This window comes from Pocillopora damicornis, chromosome 2, assembly GCF_964200805.1.
Source record: "Pocillopora damicornis chromosome 2, jaPocDami1.2, whole genome shotgun sequence".
Taxonomy (NCBI): domain Eukaryota; kingdom Metazoa; phylum Cnidaria; class Anthozoa; order Scleractinia; family Pocilloporidae; genus Pocillopora; species Pocillopora damicornis.
This window is the reverse complement of record NC_142671.1, coordinates 14386818-14405137: the sequence shown is the minus strand read 5'-3', so window position 1 is coordinate 14405137 and position 18320 is coordinate 14386818. Positions and strand designations below refer to the sequence as shown.

At 38.7% G+C, this 18320-nt stretch overlaps 3 protein-coding genes and 1 non-coding gene across 6 annotated transcripts in view; 2 read left to right on the top strand and 2 right to left on the bottom strand.

Annotated features, from left to right (window-relative positions):
* The first annotated feature begins 1305 nt into the window (after window positions 1-1305).
* Window positions 1306-4368, top strand: LOC113684506 (uncharacterized). Its single transcript, XR_016184061.1, has 5 exons — window positions 1306-1482; window positions 1890-2829; window positions 3155-3328; window positions 3825-3862; window positions 4328-4368. It is a non-coding gene; the product is annotated as an uncharacterized LOC113684506 (transcript).
* LOC149050003 (uncharacterized) lies at window positions 3878-6098 on the top strand. Of its 2 annotated transcripts, none has more exons than XM_089197743.1 (3): window positions 3878-4218; window positions 5066-5371; window positions 5632-6098. In XM_089197743.1, the coding sequence occupies exons 2-3, from the start codon at window positions 5066-5068 to the stop codon at window positions 5869-5871; spliced, it is 546 nt and encodes a 181-aa protein (XP_089053869.1). In that variant the 5' UTR covers window positions 3878-4218; the 3' UTR covers window positions 5872-6098. The 2 variants fall into 2 exon arrangements, with proteins under 2 accessions (XP_089053869.1, XP_089053868.1); XM_089197742.1 differs by lacking the exon at window positions 3878-4218 and adding an exon at window positions 4469-4878.
* Window positions 6037-10547, bottom strand: LOC113684507 (tripartite motif-containing protein 2). 2 transcript variants are annotated; one of them, XM_089197741.1, is made up of 3 exons: window positions 9925-10547; window positions 9853-9883; window positions 8184-8794 (listed from the first exon to the last, which is right to left on the bottom strand). In XM_089197741.1, the coding sequence occupies exons 2-3, from the start codon at window positions 9881-9883 to the stop codon at window positions 8250-8252; spliced, it is 576 nt and encodes a 191-aa protein (XP_089053867.1). In that variant the 5' UTR covers window positions 9925-10547; the 3' UTR covers window positions 8184-8249. The 2 variants fall into 2 exon arrangements, with proteins under 2 accessions (XP_027057691.2, XP_089053867.1); XM_027201890.2 differs by lacking the exon at window positions 9925-10547 and having other exon boundaries at window positions 6037-8794.
* A 1665-nt stretch (window positions 10548-12212) lies between these two features.
* LOC113679621 (uncharacterized) overlaps window positions 12213-18320 on the bottom strand; it is a 6294-nt gene continuing 186 nt past the window's right edge. The window contains exons 2-3 of the mRNA XM_089197740.1: window positions 15673-16364; window positions 12213-14823 (exon numbers count right to left, since the gene is read on the bottom strand). Coding sequence (XP_089053866.1) covers window positions 13052-14823; window positions 15673-16357 — 2457 coding nt within the window. The 5' untranslated portion in view covers window positions 16358-16364 and the 3' untranslated portion in view covers window positions 12213-13051. The remainder of the gene's footprint in view (window positions 14824-15672; window positions 16365-18320) is intronic.

The following is an 18320-nucleotide window of genomic DNA, read 5'->3' as shown; positions in this document are numbered from 1 at the left end:
GGCGGCGCATTCCTACCACGAGAAGTTTGAGACTTGAGTTTTATTAGACACAGTTCCTTCAGGGCCGTTGGTTGCTTTGTGATGTTGTCATTTACATACGATACTTTGTCTGCGGATAGCCCTTGCGGTAATTAATAAATAGATTTAGGCAAGCCTAAAAGCGGAGCTCGCATTTTTTTTCCCCGCACGTCTCTTCAACAAAACTAAAGCCCCTACTAAGGATAAAGTGCGTGGTAATGTTAATGGATTTTCATTCGAAACTTCTCCGTGTCTGTGTAGAGGACTGATTATAAGATAGTGCCCGTGGTACAGTTGGCCGCGCATGCTAAAAGTAGCACCTTGTACGGTTGTACGGTCGTACATCCAAATTTTTTCGGCTTGATGGGTTACTACTATTTTGTATAATTATGGGGCTACGCTCTGCGAAATATGACACTCTGTCGTACTCTAACTGATATGTATTGGACAAAGTAAATCAACTGTCCTTATTTTACATCCAGTTATTAGGATGTTTAGGGCGATCCGGTCTTTTGTCACCTGTCAGTAAAAGCCCACCACAAATGTCAGTTGTCAGTTAGATTTTCAGCGATTTTTCAGTAGTCAGTTAAAATTTTGGCCATTTGTTAGTTGTCAGTTGACCCCATCCAGACCCTCATTTAACCTCAACATAGAGCTTTTTTTTGGGTGTCAAGTCTTTCCAGCGGAATACAATTATTATATCTTTTAATACAGTGTGGAGGTGTTTAAGGGTAAAGAGTCCTCTTTCGCGAGAGAATGGCGCAGAAGAAAGGTTTCACAAGGTCTAGTTTTTAAAGTTTGGTTAAGGAGTAGAAAGTCATGGTCGCTGAGTTTACCTGTCACAAAAAATTAGGTAGGGTATTTGAACACAATTTTGGCTCCGGGGGGCGGGAATTTGAATAAACCAATCTTCAAAAGTTCTTATTCAAAGGGGCCTTCCAGAGCACAGGTGGTCCTAGCGAAATAATCAAATAAGAGTCATGACGAAATTATAAGAGTTCGTATGGGAATATTTACCAGCTCAAAATGACTGGGTGGCCACAAATCCAACGCAGAATCCAAGCACACATGCTGTAGTTTCATTTCAATTCACTACAAACTCAATCTTCCTCGCGAAACCGACGCTAAGCCGCAGTTTGCTAAAAAAATTTACAGTTTAGAAGTTCCTAACGATTGCGTAGAACACCGCGGGCAAACACTGCGCATGCACGAGATTTTGAAAAGATTAATAGAATAATGGTCCTTTTAACAGTGTCGTTTATCAGAGAGACTGGGTTCGAAATAGCCTGGGGGTTTCTTTACATTCATTGTAACAACATCTGGATTTTGTGCTGAGAAATACCTGGATGCCATAGATCTTGCAGAGATGTGCACGATACGTACGAATCTTCTGGGCAATAACTCATTGCAAAAAAGACAAATCGTGCTTGATTGGCTATGGATACATGCCAAACCAAATTAAAGGTACAGTACATTTTATGATGTCCTATAGTGGCGCCGATCGACTAACTATTAGCCACATCGATTAAGTCAGGGGACAACAAACACATCAATTTCCTGGTCACATCTAGATACTCAGGGGGTTCTTCTTGTAGATTGTCTAAATCATAAATCAGAATGAATTAAAGAACACGTTTTCTTAGCCATTCCATGATAAGGTTTCAGCCAGGATTCCTCAGGCAGACCTTCCAACCTTATCAAATGCAAATCTGGAGTTTTTGAAAAAAAGCCCAGGAAAATCTGGAGATTAGGACCTCAAACCTGGAGATATACATCAAATAAAAACAACAGCAACAGATTATTTGTTTCAGAGTATTCTTTGTTTTGTTAGTGCTCTTTGTTGTACTCTTTTGCTGTCTTTTTTTTTGCAGAGCTGGGAAGATTCTCATTGGGGTTGAACTTAAAACAAAGTGAGGTGTCCTCTGGGTTCTGTATTTTTATTTCCAGTTAATTCTCGAGAGTCCCCTCCAGTTTAAGGAAGGAACAGCTATCTGCTTAAATGTTCTCGGGAACCATGCTGTGTGGCAAAACCAGCTCTGCCACCTTCTGAAGATGGCATAATCTTCTAGCTGACGATTCAGGAATTACCATTTTTGATACGTACCACTACAGAAGGTCTACCCAGTAATGGAAAATTTTCTGATCATTTACTAATCCATCAACAACCTAGGCTTCCTTCCAAGCAATCAGACTAATATCTTCATCTGCTAGAGACTGATAATTGTAAAATTTGTCATACATGTCATTGATGTTCACAGTGTTTAAGACTGACTGGAGCCTGGATAGAAAGTACTCTACACTCTCCCATTTTGCCTGACTACATTTTTTAACATTGGCCCATCTTGTATTTTTAACTGGAATGAGGCTGGTATTTTACTCAAGTTTCCCTCACAAATGAGTTCTGATCAATTCAGGTATGAGCACAGATTTTTCACTACTCCTTCATACCTTTCAGAATTGTTTGGCAATTTCAAGGTTTTTTAATTCACTGTGAGATTTAGAGGCAAAGCTGTGAGACTGTGAGTTGGCATCCCAAACCGAGAGTCTCATGGTCAAACTGTGAGAGTTGGAAGGTATGCCTCATGTTTGTTTTCTATTTACCTTCAAGCATCCCTTTTTATCTAAGTGGATACAAAGTATGCATTACAATGTATTGCATGGTTCTTGGACATAGCACAGCAGCTTTAAATGAAACTTTTCAAAATTTTCATGCTGGTGTCAAAGCTTTGCAAACATCAACATGCAAGAAGCAAGAACCTCATGCACAAAATGCAGATGGCTGAAACTTGGATGAAAGCATTCTTCAAAAGGGTACTGACTGTAATGATTGACTTTAAGCTTTATTTCATTTTTTTCTCCATTGAACCACAATATTTATACAGACCTGATAAATGTGGCTAATCTTATATGTCTTCCCCCCCCACTCCCTATAAACCAATAGAATATGATAAAAAGGCTTGAATTTCAATAGGCATGACTAGATGTGAGCCTTCAATGCTAACTTGTTTAAGTATCCCTCACAATATTAAATGCACTGGTTCTTATGAACTCTTATACTTAACCATAGTTTTAACATAAAGCACAGTAAGCTAAACTTATTTGTTTGTTTACTCTAAATCTTTCTCATTTAACACAGATTGGTGATAAGATGTGTGATACTGGTGAATTGCATCTTCCAAGCTTTCTGGACAAAACCATCATGTATGGATATTTGAAAGCGGAGAGGGAAGATGAGGATGAAGATGTCACTCATTACAGTACATTTTGCTACCTTTTGAAGAATGTGTTTCCTTTTGTTAAAATACCCAAGGTGATGTGAAACTTAAGTATTTGTAATATTATTTTTGGATGTTTATGCATGATTGATCTATTAAGATGTTGAGAGGAAGGATTTATGGTAAATCCCTGGATCGGATGGAATTTCCCTGTTGCTTTGGATTTCTGAATGAGGAATTAAAATCTATTTTCACTGCTTTGATTACTTTAACCTGAAGCTGCAAAATATATGCACTACAGCAAAGCAATATCTCAACAATGGTTAGATGATTGTCTTCCACAAGAAGTGTTAGTTTTCAGCATAAATAGATAGTACTTTACTGCAGGTAAACCAATTCACAAGATGTGACTGCTGCATGGCATTGGGTGAGGAGAAGAGAAAACCTCAAGATGAGGATGTGCAAAAATTCCTATGCAAGCTATTTGATTTCCAGAATGATCTTTAAATATAAGTACTAATTTCTTTTAAGACATATAACTTTTGATGACTGCTTCCTGATATATCTGTCATGTGATATATATTTTTATAGGAAAGAGAGAAAAGTGTATTACCATCAAAAAGACAAAGGTAAGAAGTATTCACAATAATATGCATGTATTGCACAAGATGGCATGGATCAGGCAAAGCTTCTTCCTCCATGATTAGTTGTTATTGTACATGCATATGCTCGTGCAAGAAAACTGCAAAACTCATATGACTGGTGTGTTAAACCATGGGAGGTAGCCTAAAGGCTATTTTGATGTATTCCAATTAGCCCATGATGCAAACCTCACCATAAATATGTTACTCCTGGAATTACAAAGCATGGGAGAGGACCTGACAGATACCTTTTGCCTACAAATGGACAACTGCTGGAGGGAGAATAAAAATCAATTTGTGCTAAACTTTTTAGCTCTTCTTGCAGAGCTTGACATCTTGTTGAGGTACGTTGTACTTCTCATAAGAAAATGAAATTTTAAAAGTGGTACATTTGAATGAACAGTTAGTTTAAATATTTAAATGTTAATATGTAACATTTTACTGTACTTTGAGGTGGGGATTGCCCTTGACTGCAATCAACTTTTAGCTTGGAAAATAATTGCTATGAATTTCTCTTTAAAATTTGACCATGTGTCATTTGACCTTAATATTATAGTTGGATTGATGTGCATAATTAGTATGATCACAGTTATGTTTTAACCCTTTAACTGATCAATGTGTATCCTCTCCTGACAATATGGATTGATCCATTATCTAAATTTTTTTCTCTCCTTATTTTACAGTGCTCATGACATCCTTTGAGAGATGTTACACCCCATCTCCAAAGGCTGTAGAGGTTGAGCATGCATTTGCTCTTAAGGAGTGGATGTCACCCTTTTTAACCATGCTTCACAACATTTCAAACCCTCATGCATTTAAATTTACAAAAGCTCCATCTGGAAAAGTTGTCATACAGTACAAGAATTGGGAAAGTGATAAACAGGAAAACTGGAAACCCTTTAGCCCTGATCCAGAGGAGATACCTGTTTTGCTCAGTTGTTGTGCATTGATCTTGCATTTTGTAACTGGCATTACACAAGGCATATTAATAATTAAAAATAATGGTATGTAAAAAAGTCACAAACTAAGCACTGTTACTGCTTAATTATTGTAAGTTACTGCAGCTAGTTTATGCATGGTCTGTAGTCATGTCATTCTATACTGTCTAATTCATGTCCTTTAAATTCCAAATTTCTAGAAGGAGTTCTTGTGCTACAGTTTGTTAAGTCTGCTTCTCATTGTCTATGTTAGATGGATGCAGAGATTAATGAAGATGCCCTTCCCCCCAAGATGATGTTGTTCCAGATACAGAGAAGCTTAAGCTTCAAAGGCTCAGAACAGACATTGGAAAGTACTACAGAACAAGACTGTTTCTTGAACATCATAAAGAAGATTGGGCATCACTTCTTGACCTTGAAAATACTAAATGGCATCCACTGCAAAGGACAACAATTAGAGGTTGATGGAATTGGTCTGGATTTTATAGGGCAAAAACCTGAAGGTGTCCCTGAGGATGTGGATGATATGGTCAGAACTCAAGTTACTCCTGAGCAAGAGGTGATTTATGCTCAAAAGATATACAATGTATGCTCAATTCAAACCACCTACTCATGCAAACTTAGCTATTTTCCCTGAAGTGCATGTGCCCATCCAACCTTTCCATCATATGTTTTATTCAAATGGAGTCAGCCAAAGATAAATTTTTCTTGATGTGACTAAACACATACTTGCCTATCCAAAAACTTTAACTTTATTGTCTTTTGAACTGAATGGTCATGCTGTTAAATTGACTTTATAATTTGTTTACATGCATGCAGGTGTATAGTGGAGCTTATAGAAGGCAGACTGCTGAAGTTACTGAGACTGAGGTGGATAACTTTGAAGGAGTTCTACTAGGTTGGAATGTAGCAGTTAATCTTGATGACAACAACAAACTTCCTCATCTGGCCTTAGTTAAGGAGGTCACCAACTCCTTATATATATATTTCTCTATACCTGGAAATCTGTGTTTTGATATTTCCGTTGTACAGTGCTCGTTACGTAGAAGTAGAGCGTGATATATATTGAGATAGATAAAAAAGCAAAGAGACTACATGGGTGAAAGAATAGCCTCTTTTTTTTTACCTGTCTCAAGTATAGTCTCTTTTTTTTTACCTATCTCAGTATATTTCTCTGTACCCGTATATTTCTCAAAAGATAATTCATCTCTCTGTTGTAAAAGCTGTTGGAATCAATTCAACTGTGGAGCAGTTTTTATTGACTATTAAACTTTTTTTTTCTTCAATGTTGTTAATTGTCTTGGTCCAGAATATATCATGTAGAGTACATGTTACCCAACATATACTGAAGTGGCCAAGAATTATCTCTCAGATTGTGGTTTTTACCAAATCTGCACTTAAAAAAATCTGCACTTAAAAATTGCGTCGTAATAGAAAATGTAACTCACCGGAATATACTTCTGCCTTATTTTTTATCTTTAAAATCATTATAACAAGAAAGTGTAGTGCGGATTAGAAGATCAACGTCTAACCTCTCTTAAATTTCCAGCTTTCTAAAAGAGTACTTTATCGTGGCGTTGACTTGAGCCGATAAAATTAAACTGACTTTCAACAGCTTCTTAATATTCTTGGTACTTCCTCTTGTTTTATAATATAACTGACAGACTGTCAATAGTCATAGCTCTCGACTAATAAGTACAAAATATTTCCGACAGTTAATAGAAATATGGCTTCCACATAATCGAGCTACGGGTCTGGAAAACACCTATTCCTTCAACCAGCTTTACAGCAAAGCGTTTATGTCACACTTCGATTAATTTAAACGGTTACCTTATTATATTTAAAAAAAGAAATAATAAAGGCAGCTTATGGTTTATCTGGGTTTGAAAAGGAATTAAAGGGAGATTTTGTTCAAGGTCAATGACTGGGTATCCTCCTTTTTGCTGGGATCAGCAACGACAAACCATCGAGTGCTTCGGCCGGGAGCAATAGACCAAGTCGAATACGTCGCTTTTAGTCTTGCTCAACTACGTTCTATAGAAATGTTCTCTTTCCGCAAAAAGAAAGAAAAATTAACTCAACGAAACCCGGTAAAGTAATTTACCATGTATCGTCAATTCAAAGTTCATAGGGTAATCATAGACAAGACTGAATGAACCAATCAGAACACTACAAATTCTAATAAAAAATTGATTATGTCAGTTAGTCAAACATTATGACACATTTTTTCCTGGAATCAGCAATGATAAGCCATGGGGATTCATTAGCTGAGAGGGCAGCAATAGACGAAGGACAGCTGAGGACATTATTTTCAGTGGCTGTGTTTAAAAATGTTCCATTCAGTTTGAAGACATTCAACGTCTTTTTTTTCTCGTCACAAACCACTAGATTGTTAAAGGTGTCAACAGCTGCTGACTCAAGTGTCCTTCGCGTGCATCCTCTTTGCCAATATCATAGAGAATGTCCCCGTCCTTATTAAATGTTTTAACACAACGAGCTTCGGGGTAAGACACGAAGAACATGTCTTGGTGACAAACAGCTTTCCACGGGGAGCCATCACAGTCTGGAGCACTGAAGGACTGTAACAATTCTGTCCCATCAGGAGAGAGGACCTTGACTGACTTGTCACCGCTATCGCACACCAGTAGGCGGCCATTGCTGGTTACACTCAATGAAAACGGACGCTTGAGTTTTTTGTTGTTAATACACCCAAGAAAATTACCACTTACAGAAAAGCAAAACATGATACCAGAGGCAATGACAATGACGTCACCAGATTGGGTGAATGCGACAGAGGTGGGGTTTGTTAGTCTTATAGCCGCTGACCCCTTCTCACCGAGGTCTGTAAGATGCTCAGAATTACAAAAATCATACAGTTGCACTCTTTGTTCCTTTCGATCAGCTACTGCTATCGTCATTTTGTTTTTGTCTACTACAACAGCGCAGGGATCTTTGAATTGTTTGCGTGCTTTACCTGGTGATCCAAAGTAATGAAAGAAACTATATTTATGCGGCGTCACGCTTACGCTCCATGGACTACCAGAAAGTGGTTCATTATTCACTAAAACTGTCACTTCATGTTCTCCATCACATGCTGGTGTGTACCTTACCCTGTATGTCCCACGTGGCACCCAGCTATCAGTCTTGCTGTCGAGGACTATTCCCGTCGGACTACGAACTGTCACTTTGATTTCATCGATTTCATGATAGCACTGTTCTCCTTCTGAATCAATTGTAACGATGTCAAAATCCTTTGTTCGCCCAGCTTCAGGTTGTTTTAGGTCATTATCTCTCACATATGACCTTGAAGGATCTGTATTGCTATCCAGTAGTTCGCCAGGAGATCTACCTTTCATTACTCGAATGTGCTCCTCAAATAATTGGTAGTGTACATGACAGGGTTCGTAAATGTCCAATTTTGTTTCTTTCAGAACTCTTTAACATTTTTTAGTGTCATTAATTTGTGTGCGTAGAGTTTCAAAGCTGGCGTCTCTTTGAAGGATGTCCTCGCAATTTTCCACAGAGCATTTCAATTCGTTGACAGACGCTTGCATGCTTTCTAGTTGAGTTGCATAATCTCTATCTTGTCTTTTTTCAATGACGTCCAACTCGTTGACAACGCACTTCTCGTGCTCCTTTAAGGCGCGAATGAGTTCTTCAGCAGTTGTCTGCGCTAAACTACGAGCTGCAGATATTTTTTCTTTGCTTATTGCAAATAGTCTTGTCATTCTTTCCACTTTCGACTCAAACTCGGTAATTTGTATTTTAACTTGTTCCACAAGTTCCACCATCTTCAGTTTTTCTTCCTCAGTGGCCTGTTGGATGCTCACTTTAGTGTGATGAGTGTGACGAGTTTTCCCACACTTGTCGCAAATGCAAACTTTGCAGTCCGTGCAGTAGTAATCGAGTGGCTCGGTTTCGTTATGTCTCTTTTTACACTTGGCAGAGCTCTCCAGGTCTTTCGACACAAGTGGTTTACCTTCTGTTAAAACAAGGAAATAAAAGTCTCAGCTGAAGGTTACTTTCCGCCGTATATTATTATAAATAATTAATATGTAGTTAGAACAAATTCGGCATCTGTGGTCGACACATGTGGGTAAGTGTTAAGAACCTTAGGAGGTCCGGGCCCGAGAAGAAGGCCACGCTTATCAATAGCTACATGGTTTGAATTTTTGCCCCGTATTGTTTTACTGATTTGCTCAATGTTACTGGAGCTATAATCATTTACCGGGGTGAATAAATTGAGAGAATTGCCGGACCAAACCCTCTCTGTCTTTTCGGCGAGTGATGTCGGCCAACATCACACAAAGCCGAGACCAAAGCAACTAGTTTTCAAACGACAGCCAGCTTATCCGACGAGAAGAAATTCCTTGACATTGTTTAAAAAAGAAAAAAACAAATACAACGACGACCTCAATCGACGAAACACTCATTGATCTCCAGTAACTCGTAAAACAAACGATAGCGCAACGACTAACGTAACTCTGCTGGACATAAGGGCATGTATGAAACCATCTGACCCGTCCTACAAACCTTTAGTATCTGTGTCGTCTACAAATCCATCACTACACAATGTCAGTCACTAACAAACGTCAAAGACAAGGACGAACCGAAGAACAGACAGGGAGCGATTTATGGGATCAACAGTTCAGACTGCCACGCCTCCTACATCAGAGAGACTGACAGAAACCTCACAACAAGACTGACTGAACACAAACGAATGACGATAACTAGTGGTGTCAACAACCACATAGCTTAACATCATCGACTTACGAACCACTCTATTGACTGAGACTCTGTGCAATGCCTGACCTGTAGCACTTACTATCCTCAACGACTGACTCTCGAAAGCTGGTTCTCAAACTTTGAACAGGCCAGATTTTGTTCTTAAAATTTTTCCCCCAGGATAGTTTTCTTCTTTTATGGCGGTGTTTATCGATAGATTATCAGTATATATTCTCGAAAGAACGAAGAAAGAAGAAAAACCCCGCAAACAAACAAAATCAAAGAAACAAAAAAACAGCATTAAAAGATGCTGACCTTCAATTTCAGGTTTCTCTTTTTGAGTCATGCTTGATGTTTTCAATTCAACTAACTTTTCGATCACCTCATCTAGTTTATCTTTCACATTGCCTTCGTCTTTCTTCCATTGGCTGAGAAGTTCTTTGTAGTGATCTTCAACTTCAGGGTCCATACACTCTGTTTCAAGATCGTCAATAGCTGCTTTGTATTTCGCTCCACCCAGTCTAACCAGTAAAGCACGACAATCTATCATAGAATTGGTTTTACGAAAGTGCATGCATGTTTATGTTCGTACCGTAAAACGACTATTATTCAGAGTTTCCTTCGTTACGGCAATTGTGGAAAGAAAATTACCAAAATTGTATCGAGTGCGAGAAAACTCGTAAAGTGATGCAGTCTTATGGACGAAATAGCTACCGCTTTGATTCGATTGTGTCTGATTGCATGCAATGATTGTTCTCAGTACTATGATCGGCGATGATCAAACAGTTGAAAATGTAACCCTTTCGAATGGGCATTGATTTTCGGTTTTTTTGTAAATGTCAAATGGGTTCCTAGAGATCTGCGAAGAAAACTTGTAAGTCTCACTCTTTAATTTACACTATTAACGAACTCATTTGAATAATCTGTCGACAATTTACAATTTAGAAATGTCATGCTGATGGACCAACGACGAGATGTAGACGCCCATCGAACATAAAGTATGATATGGCACAGACCCAAGCGAATACAAGACTCAAATGTTAGAAAAAAAATGAGTTGTAGAATTAATAGAATTGAAAACTGGCATAAAAAAACTAACAAACCTAGAAATCCCAATCGACAATTGGATAAAATCACGGTAAGCTCTCCACAAACAGGAAGTTGGCGAGGTTATCAATTGTCGCTGATGTAGGTTTCTTTCCTGACTGATGACTGCAGGCTTCAGGAGGGCTAATGCGATCGGTGAATGGCCACTGGTTTTCACTATCGAGAATGACAAATTCTTATCTTTTGCATGAACAAAAGTCTCAGGATCCGCCTTTCACTACCATTCTCTCCATCGATTCCGCGGTTACAATGGAGGGTATATACCAGTCTACTGATTGGCTAGTAAGTGACCTCCAAGCTTTACTTTGTCACGCAAGCAAACTTGATCACAGGTAATTAGTAAACAAAGGTAGCTTTAATTCAATTTAAAACAACTTCTGGAATAAAATTCTTGCTGATAACCTCGAGCCTACAAAGCTTAGTGTTGGACAAAAAACTCTCTTGCGGCCACGGAATTTAGAGATTCATCGTCTCCCTCGCAGTCATCTTGCGAAAGAACCTTTCTACGTCCTACAAGAGGTTTGGGCTGTGCGTAAGCTACCGGGGGGTAGTGCACCTACTTTGTGCTTTGTGATTTTTGCTCTGACAGCCCTCTGCTCACTGGTCTGTAGCTCTCTACCCACTCTTTCACGACAACTTTCCTTTTCTTTGGAAATTGTCTCAGTGGGAAGGAGTTCCTTATAATGGACAGAATTGAATTGCACGATAGACAGGGGCACTGGGTATTAAGGGCCAGGGTGAGTGTAGCACTTGGCTGTCGACTTGGTCATTCACTTACGGGGGACCTTCGAAATGCTACCAGAGTCCATAGCATATTACAGGACACTGAAGTTTTAATGTTTAAAATGTCAAACGGCGTAGGGATGTGCTAATTTAGGGAAAGGAACAACGCTGCGTGGCGTGGCCACTGGGCAGAGTGAGCAAGTTATCTGTCAGTTAAAGCGAAAATCACTAAATTTGACCAAAGTGAATATATAAATGGAAATCTGGAGACTGGTTTACTAGTTGAAATATCCTCAAAGATCTCTAACTGTTCGCGATAAGCAGCGAAAATGGGATAATATTGAGCTGTTTTTTTGACGGTTGACGGTTAAATTTTAGGCTGTTTGACGGCTGACGTTTAAACTCCTTTGAGACCTTCTTACAAGTCCCCTTTTCATTTACCTTCTGGCTCGTTGAAAATGGATCTCAGCCCGCGAAAACATGAGAATTTCAAAAGTTATTGTGTTATGCAAATCTTGAAAAAAAGGTATCAAAATTATACAATGTTAGATTACCATTCTCATCCTACTCTATAACTCAGACACGAATATGTCCTTTTGAACTTCGAATTCATTAAAAAATTTTCATGGTAAATTTAAGGAACGTGCGGCAAAAAAAAGAAGGAAAAAGGAACACAAACACAAAAGAGTGGCTGTGGCTTATGCCTTATTTGGTTCTGTCAAGGAATCATGTCAAAGGACCAGGAAAATCATCATGGTTTTTGGCTAGAAAGGTATCCCTTTCATATACTTTTATTGGGAATTGGTAGCCCTTTCATCCACGTTCAGGAAACAAACTTATTTTCTCCTAATATTTTCTTTTGTTTACCGTAATACTGAAACAAAGCATTGAAATTTTCTTAACAATCTTATCAAATACACAGCTACTCTTCCTCAATTTCACTTGAAGGTTTGAGTTATCGGGATTTGACTGTAGGTGCCCATGATGGGGTTAAGAAGTGACTCACTTTCTGTCTCTTTTTTCATCTCTGAAATCGCTCAAATACGAAATCGAAATACCGATGAAAAACACCTACAATGTTCTTTTAGACTAGCTCTCTAAACGGTACTCTAACGTTACGTTTAACAGAGCCTATCAAACTGAGTTTCGACATTTTTAAAAAAGTAGCCCTCGGAATTCTTCTTCCCGTTCACCTATAATAGCTCTCGACCACAGCATACAAAAGAATATCTATCGTTTCTAGAAAAATGGATTTAAGATCATGGAGGTACAGGTCATATCACAAACCCTTACTCAACTTTATAATGAAACGAATTTTTTAACACTCGGTAAATTTAAACAATTAAAAATGAAGAATATTAATTCTTAGAGATAATTAGAAGCTAAAAAAATGAGGTTTATCTTAGTTTAACAAGGATCCAAAGTGGGATCTTGATCAGGGTAAATGATTGGTCATCCTCCGCCGTTTGAACGCTTCAAAATGTGACGACTTCAAAACGCCTGAGAAGGAAGGTGGATTTCAGTTTTGGCTTTCTCTTTGGAACGAAAACAGAACACGGCTTCTGCTTTCGCGGGCTAATGACATAGAGAGCAAAATCATTGAAAATCAGTTTTGTGTCGGTCGATTAACTAATTTTGAAAGGCAAAAAGGTAATTGTTTATTAAGAACGTTAGATATTCGCAGTTACCAAAAGACTATGACGCTTTTTCTGACCGGATCAGCTATGAAAAACAATGGCAATTGAGTGTTTGGGCTGACAGCAATAGACCAAGGGCATTCGAGCAGGTTGTTGCTAATCCCCTTTAAAAACTTTCCCTCCAGCTTGAAAAAGTTCAAAGTCTTGTTTTCGGAGTCACAAACAATCAAATTGCCAAAGGCGTCGACACCAAGTCCATGCGGCTCACTCAATTGTCCTTCACGTGCGCTCTCATTGCCAATGTCATAAAGAAAGCTCCCGTCTTTGTTAAATGTTTTAACACAACGAGCCGCGGGGTAAGACACGAAGAACTTGTCTTGGTGACAAATAGCCTCCCATGGGTAGTCGTCACAGTCTGGAGCACTGAAGGACTGTAATAACTCTTTCCCGTCAGGGGAAAGGACCTTGACGGACTTGTCACCTGAGTCGCACACTACCATGCGGCCATCACGTGCAATAGTCAGTGAGAATGGGACTTTCAAGTGTCTGTTGTTGATCTGTGCAATAAATTTACCACTTGCAGTAAAACAAATCATTGCACCGGCGGAAATGACCATGACACTACCAGATTGAGTGAATGCAACTGAGGAGGGGTCTTTCAGCACTGCTTCACTCTGACCAAGTTCTTTAAAATTGCCATAAAGAGACGACTTAAAAATTCGCACCTTTTTTTTCTTTCGATCAACTATTATCCAATTCCCTGTCTTATTATCTATTGCAACAGCACAGGGTTCTTTAAATTGCGAAAATTTTCCACGTGGCTGAATTTTATAGGCGAAAGGATACTGGTATGGAGCCACAAGGAGCCTCCGGGGAGTACCAGGAAGCGGTTGATCGTTAACCACAGCTGTCACCTCATGTTTTCCATCACAGGATGGTATGAAAGCATAACTATATTTCCAATGTGACCGTGAAGGTGACTTGAGGTCGATGTCCACTCCCGTTGGACTCTGAACTCTCACTTTGATCTCATCGATTTCCTGGAAGCACTTTTCCCCATCTGAATCGATTGTTATGATGTTAATGTTCTTGCTTTCTCCGGCTTCAGCTTTTCTCGGGCCCTTCCATTCTAAAAGTGACCTTAAGGGATCGGTTTTACTAACAAGAACTTTACCAAGAGCAGAGCCTGTCAACGTCTTGCGGTACTCATTATTTGTCTGATAGCGAAGGTGACATGGCTTATAAATCTCCTTTATTGGTGCTTTAAGAACACCTTTACACCTTTCAATTTCAGCCTGTTGTGCTTGTAGAGTTTCGACGCTGACGTTTTTTCGCACGACTTCCTCGCAATTCTTCACAGAGGTTTTTAATTCGTTCACAGATGCCTGCAAGTGTTCTAATTGTGTTGAATAATCTCTTTGTTGTGCTTTTTCAATAACGTCTAACTCGGTTAACATGGTCCTTTCATGCTCTTTCAATACACGAATGAGTTCTTCAACTGTTGTCCAAACATCCTTACGAGCTTTGGCGATTTTCTCTTTACTTATTGTAAAAAGTTCTGTCGTTGTTTTTATTTGCATCTCAAGTTCAACCACTTGCATTTTCACTTGTTCCACAGTCTCTTCCAACATCAGTTTTTCTTCCTCAGTTGCCTGTTGGATACTAACTTTGGTGTGATGAGTGTGACGAGTCTCTCCACACCTGTCGCAAATGGAAACTTTACAGTTGTTACAATAGCGATCCAGAGGTTCAGTCTCATGACCTTTTTCTCTACACATCGCAGAGTTCTCCAACAGCCCCTCCAGCACAGTGGACTCACCTTTTGAATATGCGAATGAAAAATTCGAAGTAAATGTTAGTTATTTGCTTACATAAGAAGTATTAAGCGAGTTATGGAGTGTTCTCTTCTAGTTCTATTCCAAAGAGTGATATTGAAATATCACATAAGTTTTTTTCCGTAAGAAAACCAATTTAAGTGTCAAAGAACCATTTCGAAATTAATTGATAAATTTGACTCGTTCAAAAAATTATGAAGACTGAAATTAAACAACGCGGCTGTTAACACTTGTACTTGGAGAAGAGGTCCGCATTTGAGGGGCCTTGTGCGTGCCTTGATGGAATAGAGAGAGCACATGTATCTATTCAGTAAAACTATACTGTGAACATTTTCTACCAGAATGAAAACCCGATGAGCAAAAAGTTAATGCTGATGTTTGAAACAAACCTGAGCCAGACATTTTGCATGTAATTCGTAATATATACCTAGTACCTACGCATACATATAAGCGAACTTAAGCGAAAGTAATTAAAATACCATTCACACGAGAAAAACATGTTTAGTTAAACTGGGTTTAACGTAATGAAAATCAGAAACAGAGAACTGTAAAACTGAATTTTCCATAGGATTCAACTAGCCACTAACTTGTATTAAGTCGACAAACATCTGTTTACGCAGCTTCTATGAAGAAAAATAATTTAAACCGTGTTTCACAAAACAATTTTAAAACATGTTTAAAGCTTTAGTGTGAATGGGGTGTTAAAACTATACAATACACTCTTTTCTCTTTGCTCTCTTTGCAGTTGATCTTTTATGTTGTTACAGGTCGTAGACCATTACCATATACAAGCTTTGAACAGGCAAAAGTAGTAAAACTAAAGCTTCCTTAACCTTCGATTGCAGATTCCTTCTTTAGAGGCAAATTTGATGTTTTCAAATCATCCATCTTCTTGATTAGTTCATCTAGTTTATCTTTAACGTTTTCTTCATCCTTCTTCCATTGGCTGAGAAGTTCTTTGCAGTGTTTTTCAACTTCAGGGTCCATGCACTCAGTTTTAAGATTGTCAATGTCTGCTCTGTACTTTTCTCCTCCAAGTCTCACAAGAGTGTCCCGTATGTCACCCCAGTATATGTTGAACACTGCATCATCAACTGAAGCACACTCGGCATGACCGTACACAGAGTTTCTGTAATATTTAACACGAGCGATATCAGCTTCACGACTCACATCTGTTGCAGCAGAGAGCGTATCCCAGCCCGCAGCGGGAGAAGGTAAGCCGCATATGTTTCGCAGCAGAGCCATTAAAAGTGTGATGTCGAAATGGGCCGATGAAACAGAAGTTGGGATGGCTGGAAAAAGCATTCCCCATTGCGTCGCGTTTATAACCTTTCTTGTTCTTAAAGACTGTAAGGTGGTTTTATTGGCCGTCAAAATTGTGTGAAGATTTGCTGGTGGATGGATGGTATCAAATGTGTCCCTGAGGGCCTGGGTACCAATATCAACCAGCAGACGACACAAGCGAGCGTAGTTCGTAGTCTCCTTGGTTGAGGAACCTGTCGCTGCTGCGCTAGCCATAGAAAACCTAGGGCAGAAAAAGGATGTTTCAACGCTTAAGCTTGCTTGACCAGACCCTTCTTAAAAGTGGCCCCTTGACGCAAAAGCTGCTAAATTTTTTAACATTGCCAGTAGAGAATAACTTAAAACGTGTCCATCACTTTCCGTCATCGAGAAGCCCTGTCTGTCCAAGACATTTAGGAGTAAATAAGTTAACAGGCGCGGCTACGATGTGTCCGTAGTGAGCTTACAGTTCTCAGCCTAGAACCGATATATGACAACTTTGATGCAAGAAAGTGGAAAACAGAATTTGTGTATTGCACGACCTCAAAATTCAAGCTTTTAAAGATGAATAAAACATTTATTTTTTTAAATACTTCGAAGTTGATAAAGCTTGTTTCGTTTGTCACAATCAACGTTCAAACGATCAATCAGTCAAAGTAAACATGCGTGCATTTTCCAAACCATTGGAAAATAAATTAATAAATTAATAAAATAAATTGGCATTGGGTAAAGTGCACTTAGAGCCTATAAGGATCGCCGGCGTTTCGTTGAGAATATAATAATGATAATAATAATAATAATAATAACGATAAGTAAATATTGCATAAGGTTGAGCATGATATTATGAATTATCAAAACCGAGGTCTGAGCCATCTGCCGAAACCGCTGGCTGAGACAGATAACACAGGCACGAAGTTTGATAAAAACATCATATCATGCGAAAACTGAATTCAATAAGAGTTTTGTTACAAAAGTTTTTAAACAATCTGCAAAAGAAGACACTTAAGTTCGCAAAAGTTTGAGAACACTACTTGGACGAGTGGCTTGGAAACTAGGCAAACTTTGAACTCGACATGATAACCCAATATTGGGTTATTATGTCAACTTCAAACGTTATTGTATGTTAATTTCTGCTGTCAACCAGTTACATTTTCTAACTAAATCTAGTGCATAGTAGGAAAAAAGAAAAAAAAAAAAAAAAAAGAACGAACTGCTCATTTCGTGATGTACGGTCGCTCGTTTAAAGCATTATTTATGCCCATACATTTGACGTGCAGAATAATGCATGCATCTTTCCGCAGTAGCCCACGCTGAGAGATAACCAAAACTGTTTAGTTTTTAATTTTTTTTGTAATTTTGCAAACACTGAGGGGAATGTTTAGTGTGATATAGAATTACATAAGATTCATACATTTAGCGATCACGTCTCTTATGTAACGCTAATACAGGACATCACTGATCGTAAAGGAGTCACATCTCTTGCTTAAGGCGCTATCATGAATTAAAATGACCATAGCTTCATATTCCTTTGCCTCGGAAAAAGTGGCGCATATGAGCAGTGCGAACGAGAGTAAAGCAAAAATCATAGCATCTCAGCACAATCTCTAAACGGCTGAAGTCATTCAGTTCTGAGAAACAAGGTTGCGCAATGTAATCGATATGTACATTTAATCCTGTCAACTGGGGAGCATACAAAACAGTCGCGTGGCATCGACACATGTTAAATATGATAAAAAAGCAAGTACTCAAGTAACATTATAGCCACTTGATAGTGAAAATAACCATTTCAATAACATCAACACAACAAGAGATGTAATCCTATCTATTCACCTCACAGCATTACGTTACAAACGAAGTGATACTAATCAAAATATAATGAATCAAAGCAACATTCGGTAAAGTTCGAACAATTTACCTCGTGAATTTTTCTAGACAAAACGTCGTCTATGGTGGTGCAACATGGAGAAGGTCACTCAATTAGAACTGATCAGTGAACTACAATAGAAACGCAATATTATCGCAGCTTGATTACAGGCTATAGATTTGAATCCAGAAAAGTTTATGAAAACCGAACAATGTTGACATTAGCCCTATAGAATGCGCAGGACTTCAACGATGAGCGAGGTAGAAGAGCTTGCTGAGAAAAATTGATCATGTGCATTTGGATTATTATCATGGCGTTTCGGTTTACAGCAGTTGA